General features: G+C 36.2%; 1 protein-coding gene across 1 annotated transcript; it reads right to left on the reverse strand.

Annotated features, from left to right (window-relative positions):
* Positions 1-7,310: 7,310 nt before the first annotated feature.
* On the reverse strand, positions 7,311-8,639 carry ZBTB14 (zinc finger and BTB domain containing 14). Its single transcript, XM_010188626.1, has one exon. It carries the CDS (start codon positions 8,637-8,639, stop codon positions 7,311-7,313), a length of 1,329 nt encoding a protein of 442 aa, XP_010186928.1.
* Positions 8,640-10,089: the final 1,450 nt, after the last annotated feature.

Here is a 10,089-nt window from a genome sequence, read left to right on the forward strand (position 1 = left end):
TCCTTAAAAGTCTTCAAAAAGAAAGACCTCAACAAGAATAAAAGAACATAACCTAGGAATGAGATTTGTCCAGACATGACAAATTTTAAGGGGGTGACTATATAAGACAGAACGAACTGTCACTCATTTCACTACTGAGAAGTTGAAATGAGAAGGTTCTTGCTCCTTCCTCTTCCCTGTTTACCCTCATCCCTGCTCGTGCCTGAATACCTTTGTCACTCACCTTGCATTAACACAGTTCACCAGACACCTTTGTGAGCAGGAAAGGAGGGGAGAAGGAGCAAGACTCATCCTTACAGCAGAACTAAGCTTTACCATACAAAGTCTACTTTACTATACTTTTAGAAGACTGTATTATCAAAAAAAAAAAGATGCTTCATAGCAGAACAGAAACAAATAAAAAACAATGCTTAAGTTTTGAAATAAATACAAACATTACATTGTAAACTGTTCTTCCATACAGAAGAAGCTACTTCCTATTCACTTTAAATCTCTGCAAAGTGATCAGATCAAATCCTATTGCCATCCGAGAAAACATTCCTTAGCATCCTAAGCAGATCCCATGAAAACTTCAGTTATTTTGTAACAGGAAATGGGGAAATTATAATGGCCTTATTTGGCATACAAAGAAGATGGAACCCTTACTGTAAAGAAAAAAGGGTTAAATGCTGCTTAGATACAGACAGCATAACTAGATATTTCTAGTGTAATAGAGCTGTATGAACATACAGTTCATGGCTTTCATACCCAGGAAAAATAAATCTATACACTGATTCTAAATGTTGGATGCTAAGATAATGAAAAAAAAAATCAACAAATTATTACCTGAGGCTGCTGACTTCTTAAGCAAGTGAAAACATGTTCTTAAATACATTAAATAAAAATTTGTATGTAATTTGTATTACAGTTTAATAAATGCAATGCCTAGAACACTTTGCATAGTATATTCTTGCTTTTACTCCAACTGTTCTCCCTAACTTTGCCCATCTAACCTTATAAACAGAAACATATATAAAAGATTTGATAGTATACAAAATAGACCCAACTAATACCTTTAAGGACAGCCTTGAAAACTCTGTTCTGTAAACCTCAATTATGCTGCTGCTGAGTGAAAAACAGCTATAAACCACGCACAGACAACTGGTAACTTCTCTTGAAGAGAAACTCCTGCCTGAAGTTACACAGCACCTTGTGTCAGTACCATTTCCAGTCTCTAGAGTAGGTTTTGATCTCAAAGCGGAGTTCTACCATGAGACTCTCTTGTCTGAGCAACCTGCAATGCCATCACAGTAGTTTGTTCCTGTAAGCATTGCGTATGGTACCCTCAACCCTGAAAAAATGAGTCTTCATTAGTGAAGAATATTTTTGTCTCTCAACATAATCTAAAGATTGAGCTTCCCTGCAGCTAAGTTGTTTGCAGATGCAGATTACTCATAAAAAAGTATAAACAGGTCATCGGGAGGAGGTCAGAAAACTACAAATGCAAGCACTGTGGGGTATGTTTTGGTGGTGGTGGTAGTGTTATCATTTTTAACAGAATAGTTTTGCATCAAAAAGTACATTTTTTCTAAAACAGAATAGTGCTTTGATGTTTTGATGAGGAAAAAGTTGAAATTATCCATTTTCATAACTCTTGTGATATTAAGATTCTGTAAAGACAATCTCTATTTAATGCATTCTTTTCCATCAATTTATTTTACTTCTACATTAAAATACAGCTTTAAATCTATTTATATACATAACATGTAATATGTATTTATTGTCTTATATACTTATTCAAAATGGCCCAGTATTATATATATAAAAAAAAATTGAATTCCCATTAAGAATTTAAATTTCGTGTTAGTATCACTCATTTTATAAACTTGTGCTCTTTCAAGAACTACAGACTTTAAAAAAATATATATCTATATATAAAGGAAGGAATATAGGATACAGGTTTCTGGAAGTTCTGCCTTGTCCATGCTTTTTGATATCCATATGCCAAACAGGTCAGACATGAAACAACTTTATTAATATGGTCTATATGTGTTTCATCTATAAAAAACAGATGCTTAGCTACAGATTCTTAAAAACAGTAAGACTTCAAAAGTCTATGTCTATTTTAAAGTGCTCTCAATGTGATAGCTCTCAACATGATAGTTCTGTTCATATTGGAACTGCTGAAGTTCATAAAGTTTCAGAGTTCTATAAATATGTAAAGGAGCCAGGCCTGCAAATAAAAAAGTGGAGATAAGTAAATTGAAAAACATACCAGTATTGTATAAATCACTATTTTTAGCTATCCTATTATTTCAGATTTCGCATGTTACATTTAAAAATAATTCCTGCGAAGAGATATCTCTACTCTTATGATTCATATTCAACAAAATCTATTCATAGAAATCCTTCATCTGCTCTGAAATGAATGTTATTATAATTGGTTTAGGTCTATATGAAGACAAATGACCAACCAACTGCTGTAATGGAATTTTTAATGAAACGTGCACGTTTCTGGCTGATAGGGAACACTACTGTGATCCATGGATTGGCTGTCTGAAAGAGAAAAAAATTCTTTAGCTGTGTTTACCTTCTAGGTAAAATTATCCTATTCTGTACTGATGTGTAAATGTTTACATTCAGAAAACTCGTATGTTGTTAGCAGTAGATGTACTTTGTTTCAGAAATGCTTTGTTTCTTCTGTAAGACAGAGAGGTGTCTAAATTGATAAAAGACTTAAGAACAGATAATTGTCTCTAAAAATATATGCCGAGCTTATGGCAGACTTCCTGATATCACCTGATATTTTATTCTATATCTCACCCAACTATTAAGTTAAGCATACCTACTCATGAATGCAAACTCTAAATTAGAAAGTTAGGGCCTGATCTTCACAAGCACTTCACTTTGGCAAGAGTTTGAGAAGTATTCAGGATTCTGCAACTTACATGAAATAGAAGCTGAACTCCTGAGCATTAAGTCAGCATTTTCACACAACAGCCTTTAAAACTATGATCTCTAGGCCTAAACCTTTTTCAAAAATTAAAGCAGAAATATGAAAACATAAGTACTCAACTGTGAATTGCTTCATCTTCTAACGTTTGTTTAAATACTGATAAGAAGGGTGCATAGAAGAAGGGGTGGGGAGTGGAGAAGGGCTAGAAGGTATTCTTTCCTGAACTTCTGCAGTTTCCAAACTGAGTTGTGCCAAATAACCAGCAGCATAGCCATGGCTAATACAATTTGGAACAGAAATTAAACAGATACCAGAGCTCAGAATATGTTCTCTCTGCTCCTTTTTCCCTTAACAAAAATATCACTCTATTTTTAACACCGTTAAGATCATAGAATAGTTCTTATTTCAAATATTTTTTTCACTCTAAGTTAGTCTTTTACAACAAAAACCCTTTCAACTAAATGGTTATACTTTAATATTCATGTCATTTTGCAACTGAGAAGACTTTGGTTTAGCATCTCGGCTGGTGGTGACCATACACACCCATTTGAGTTACCAGAAGAACGTAATTTCACATCAACTAACTTGTTGCTGTATTACAGACATGTAAGCCCTGGTCATGCAAACACCTATTCATACACTTAATTTCAATACACGGAGAGTCTCACTGAAGCCACTCAGTCACCTATCATCATAACACAGACAGGTATTTATTAGAAGCCAACGAAGTAACTGAGTTTTAGCTATCCTGTGTATATTAAAGACGTAATATAGAATGACACTGATTTCACAGACTATAGACGAAGAAGTGTATGTTTAGGACTAATTCCATGCACAATATTTTTGCAACTTAATTCTGATAAAAACAATTAATTCATATCTAATGTTATTTTAGCCATCTATGTTTCTATTGCTTTATTCTGGCATTCCTGCACGCACACCAAATGGCTAATTTGCCCACTGTTGGAAACCTTGTTAGGAATATTAGGCAAGTCTGGCCGCAATAAAGTCAACAGAAAATTCCCATTAATTGGACAGATTCTCATCCACTGTCTCATAAGCTCTGAAAGAAGTTGCCATCCTTGTAAAAGCAAAAATAAAAATCTGCCCATGGCGCATAGCGGAATTTATCATGCTGAAGCGTGAAGTGGCTTGGAACTGACATACACCTGCTTCCATACATGGTGCCTTCCAGCACAGACAGGAGAGAGCTGGGAGCAGTAGCGTCTTAAGATGCAGATATACCTGAATTTCACAGACCCTCATAACATATAAGCTAATATCCCTTCAGAATGTACACATGTGAACAGGATTTAGAACACATTAACAATAATGTACAGCTAAGGTTACCTCCACACTTCCTTTCTGAAACCTTCTCCAAAACTTTAAGCTTAAGTATTCTAGGACTTCTCTCTGTCTTGAATAAAAAAAAAATAGGAAGGGAAGAAAAAATTAATAAGTGTCTCGAAAAAAACCCAACAAAACAGACAGTCTTCCGACTCTTTAGCAGCTAAAAACTAGAAAAAAGCTGAGAGCCCTTTCAAAATCTTTGACACGGGAGCAATCCCATTGATTTCACTGACTTTGTTCATATGCCAGACTGTTAAAACCAAGTCTCATGAAAGGTGTTTATGCCTGTCCAGGGAATGTGCAACGATGACATCTGTTCCTGTGTCTACACACTTTTGTATTAGCGTATGTATAGTATCTGTCCCAGTTTTAAAAAGCTACAAACATCATGCAACCCTTATATCTATAACCTTGTATAACTCATAGAGCTGTAAGTTTTAACAGTAGCACCATTCACTCTGATGTAAAACACAGTGTTATCACACTTTCAGTTGTGTGTCTTTTAATGCAAGCCTGCTTTTCTGTAGCAATTTCAAATCCTCAACCTGACTGCTTGTGCTCAAATGTCAGAGGGCAATTTCCTTTAACTGTAAGCCTTGAGCTCTCTTTCCATTCAAGTGTCTGCTGTCCCAGTGAGCTCCATTTTCGTTTCTTACTTTCCAAAAAAAACCAAACAATGAGGGTCTTCCTAAGGGGTTATTTAACTTATCCCTCAACTTCAAGGCAGAATTAACTATACTTAAATCATTCCTAACAGATGTTTTTCTAACCTGTTCTTGAATATCAGGCATTCAGTTCTAATAATTCATTATTCAACCCTTTAAAAGTTTTTCCTAATGTCTAATGTAAATCTTCACTGCTGTAATTTAAGCTCATTACTTTTTGCACTCTTCACAGGAGACCTAGAGAAAGCTTACTTTCTACATCTTTTACACTTTTGAGCTCTTGTCAAACTTAACAACCCCAATTTTATCATCTAAGAAAAAGTGAACACAATTTTAGATAAGAAAACAAAGCAAGACTGACATGTTTAGAAAAAAAAAAGTAGATCTCATTTTGGACCTACTATCTTTATATCTATGATATACAGTAAAACATTATAACAATGGTCATTTATCATGTTCCTCAAGAGAACCAATAAAATGCAATGAATACACATCCTCTGATGTTGCACAGATACAAAATGTATAGTTTGCTTACAAACTAATATTACTGAAGGTAAAATGAAGCAACATTTTAAAAAAATATATTGGTAAAGGTCCAAAGTTTACATTTTCTAAAATATTAAGTTCATGTTTTATTTACAGACCAGCTTTCAAACAATTATTGGCATTTTAAGATAACTGTTTAACCTGATGAATACATGAATTAAATGAAGCTGTAAAAAACCCAACTAAACAAAAAACCAATAGTCGAAGTTCCATATAACAGTTTCAAAAATGCTATTTTCAATTTCTATTTAGAAAAGCAAGATGTGATCTACCACACAGTAACTTACCAGAAACTGGTCTAACACTTTCATATGCTATAGTTATCGCAAATGACCAATGTTATCCAACCACATACCCAGGAGTGCAGGTTTTTTCCCCATTCCAACTTCAAATGAAGTTTTGACAAAAGTTGTAGTATTTACAAATTTAAAACAAAGGCTCCATATCCCTTTGGATTATATTACTACTGTTATTGTGTCTTCTCTTGTTGACTACACATAGCAGACTGCAATCCAGAGGCCTCATGTTTTGTTGTCTCTGTGAGTTAACCGTTAAATTAGCAGCATCTACCTCAGCTTGTCTGAAAATAAAAAATAGGCAACTCTAAGTAACAGACTATTAGTAAACACTGATTCTGGATCAATTATGACTGACATCACTCACTGAATTCACCCTCTTGCTGAGAGGTGGTGTGCCAGAAAACAGAAGTTTTTAAAGGTTAGGAGGATCCAATAGCTGGTATGACCAGCCATGGCACAAAACCCAGTCTGGACACAGTGGGCAGATACGTGATAGCCCATGGCTGTGCTCTGCAGCTGGGAGGGCTGGCAGTGACACCTGGTCACTCACCAGTGCAGCTAATCCTCCTGTACTGCCAGAAACACTCCTGTGCCTTAACTGTGCTAGGTTAGGTGAACTGAAAGCTGCACAAAAAACCCTACAGCCTCAGGCTGTACTAGTTGTAACTAATTTCTACTGGGTCCAAGTAAGGGAAATACCTCCTTCTCCATGCTTCAGACTTCTTTTGTGGCTCTATCCCATCTCCAGGGGCCTGCATAAGCGTGAACATAAAAACAAACATGGCAGACTCGTTTCCCCACAGAAGGGATTGGTGAATGCCACAACCCTTCTGCTTTGCCAGCCAGGACCACTGTGAATAGTGCACTTTTTTCAGGAAAGCAAGTATTTCATTAAACTTGCCACCTTGATTAAAATAAGAGGATATCTGGAGGAATGGAATAAGAAGCAATTTCATTTTGATCACCATTCTCCGCTTACATTCTGCTATACCAACCTCTAGCACTTACATTAAGGTGAAAAAAGGAGGAACTAAAAAGCTTAAGGAATCAACATCTGTTTCTCAAAAATTGTAGGTATAACACTTTCAAAATTATTAAAAGCAAGTATTTTCTTTCCATGGTTGTTATTTTCTGAGATCTCAGCATTTTTAAACATAAGTCACTGATTTTGATGTCTGCATCATATGCAGTACTCCACACTAGATGAAGCAAAACATCAGCTGGCAATGAACCCTGTTTTATAGAGAATGTGATCATATTCTCAAATTAAATCAGGTATTAGTGCATTACACTGCTAATGACAACAAAACTATTTCATATTCTAAGAATACTCATCTCTGAAATGTTTTAAAACAATAACTAACCAAGCAATGCTATGTGTTCCTATGTAGCATTCAAATCCTCTAAAAATATGTTTTCTTGAAAAGATAATTCTCAGTCTAAATGTATACCAACAATAGATCTTGTTCAATTTAATTTCTTATATTATTTTTTATAAAGTTCCTGCTTTAGTTTTTAGCTACAAGCTATAGTTTCTAATTGCTGCTCTGCTTCAGCAGCCATAGCTGCTGCCTGTAACTGTTCTGTTTCACTCTGGATGGAATTGGCTGAAGTAACTTGTTTTCTTTCACTGTGCATATTGTTCTCATGCCTCTTTAGATCAGACGCTTTAGCAAATGCTTTAGTGCAGGAACTGCAGACAAAAGGTTTCTCTCCTCGATGTCTTCTTTCATGGTCTTTGAGGTGAGACTTGTGCTTGAAAGCTTTATCACACATATGGCATGCAAATGGCCTCTCATTACTGTGAACTCTCTCGTGTTTTTTTAGATCCGGTGCCCGAATAAAAGACTTTCCACATACCTCACAACTGTAAGGCTTGTAACCTGTGTGTATTTTCAGGTGCTCTTTCAAATGAGCTTGCGTGGTAAAGCCCTTTGTACACATTTCACAAACGAATGGTCTATCAGCTGTGTGTAGCTTTTCATGTTTCCTCAGCCGCGCTTCATCAGAAAAGGTCTTACCACAAGCCTGACATACAATGTGTTCCCTGTGACCGTAAAGCAAATACTCAAACTTCATGTCCCCAGCTGCTGTTGTCCAGCCCGGTGTCTGTTCATCTTTCACTTCACTTATGCCATCATTAAATGTCAAAGCCTGAGGGGTCTGAGATCCTAAGTCTTTTGATTCGGTTGTTTCCATAGGCTCTACTTCTTGGCCGTAGCAGTTTACTTTTCGAACCTCTTCGCTTCCTAGCTCTTTCAGAATTGCCTCTTGCACCCTCAGGGTAGTGGTAGGTGATTTTCCATCTTCCTGACTTGGGGGAGTTCCTTCCACCGTCACATCGGATGGACTGTCATCATGGTCTCCAATTTCTTCCACCTCATCATCTTGGGTATCATTAGGTTCCCCCATAGGACGGTTTATTTTTAGACAATACTTGGTCTTGGACTGTGTGTTTTCTTCAGGACTAGATACATCACGTTTTTGAGAGCAGAGTTTATCCAGAAATCGAATTCCAAGAATTTGGCCTGAAGACATCATCAAATTTACATCCTCTTTCTTAACAGAAATCTTTGCAGTATACATGTAATTGAGAACTTCCTCGAAGATATCAGAACGAAGAAAATCTATTTCTATTACTGATGAACTATCAACTTCCAGTTTTTTGAAAAGCTTTTTGAAGTAGGTACTACAGGCAGCAAGCACACACCTGTGTGCTCTGAATTTAACATCTTCAACCACTATAGCTATGTCACAGAACTCTCCTTCCAAACGTTGTTCATTTAACGTTTTCAGGAACACAGTTTTATGATCGTCGTCATTGTATTTAATGGTTTCAGACATACTGATGAAAAACTCCTGTAAAATAACAACGGAAAGTTCTGTAATTTTTATTAAGTAGTCTAAGTCATAAAATCCCAACAGTCACAGAATCACAGAATATTAGGAGCTGGAAGGGACCTCAAAAGATCATCCAGTCCAACACCCTGCCAGAGCAGGAACACCTAGACTAGGTCACACGGGAACGTGTTCAGGCAGGTTTTGAATGTCTCCAGAGAAGGAGGCTCCACAACCTCTCTGGGCAGCCTGGTCCAGTGCTCTGTCACCCGCACAGTAAAGAAGTTTTACCTCATGTTCACATGGAACCTCCTATGTTGACACAGTCAATGTCATTTACAAACTAAAAGAATTGGCAAATATTTTCTTTTTGCTTAATATGACCAGAAAAAACCTTACAGATTATAAAATAATCTTAAACTCCTTTTAAAATTGTGAACACATAAAGGCCTTTATGTTGGTTATATGCTTTATCAGACATATAGTGATTTATAAAAGATTTTCTTATCAATATATTTATTTATTCAAATATTTATTTATTCAGTTAGCCAAAACAGGGAACTTTCTCTGTGAAGTTGCAATTCCCAGTAAGTGCACAACTGCAGTAGAAATCAGCTAAAGGAAACGTTAATACTAAAAAAAGTATAAGAAATACTCTAAATGTGACAGCACAACCAACTAAAAGTTAAATATAAAATATAAGCCTTACCATGAACAATGCGGGAAATTTTCTGAACAAAGGATTATTAAATATTTGACTGATTATTAACCCTTACAATGGGCCACCTTCAGCCTGAAAGACAGGAAGATAATAACATTTTAAGAAATGATAAAATCTATTCCAGAAATTGTTGTAAATTTGTGTGTTAAAACACAGCATTTTCAATTATTCAAAATGGTACAAAATGCATTGTTAAAATACCCAGCTATTTTGACTGGTTCTGCAGATGATTGCATGAATTGATCTGACTGCACTGTTGTCATAAACTATGTGTTTACACTTCTGGCTACTTCACTTCTCTCACTCCACTTCACTGCTATGTACTTTGCACTGCATCTAAAAGTCTAAAAAACCTCTACAGGAATCAACAGCATTAACCCAGTAATGACTATCAAAAAGGTGATTAGATTCCTACTGAAGTAACGAACTGAGTGAGCCTGGTGGAGGCTCTGGCAAGCAGACCAAGCATCCCAAAGGACAGCAGACTGGGCTGGGGAAGGATATGCATCCAGGACCAGGGAAGAAGACACCAAGGATACCAGATCTCCAAGCAATGGACATACTTGAACAGCAGAAGGATAATGCAAAACGCACAATTTAAATTATTCAGTCCCAATCTCCCACAAGCATTTAATTGTGACAGAAGCAGAAAATGCAGCAAAGAGGAGGAAAATTCAAAATCTGGTTCAGAACAAACCCTCCATCACCTGGCACAGAGCTACTAGGAACTCTTTC

The sequence above is a fragment of the Mesitornis unicolor genome, unplaced genomic scaffold (genome assembly GCF_000695765.1).
Source record: "Mesitornis unicolor isolate BGI_N332 unplaced genomic scaffold, ASM69576v1 scaffold2637, whole genome shotgun sequence".
Lineage (NCBI taxonomy): Eukaryota > Metazoa > Chordata > Aves > Mesitornithiformes > Mesitornithidae > Mesitornis > Mesitornis unicolor.

What these genes read in the sequence shown, in the direction of transcription:
- ZBTB14 (XM_010188626.1), bottom strand. Translation starts at nt 8,639, where the DNA reads ATGTCTGAAACCATTAAATACAATGACGACGATCATAAAACTGTGTTC.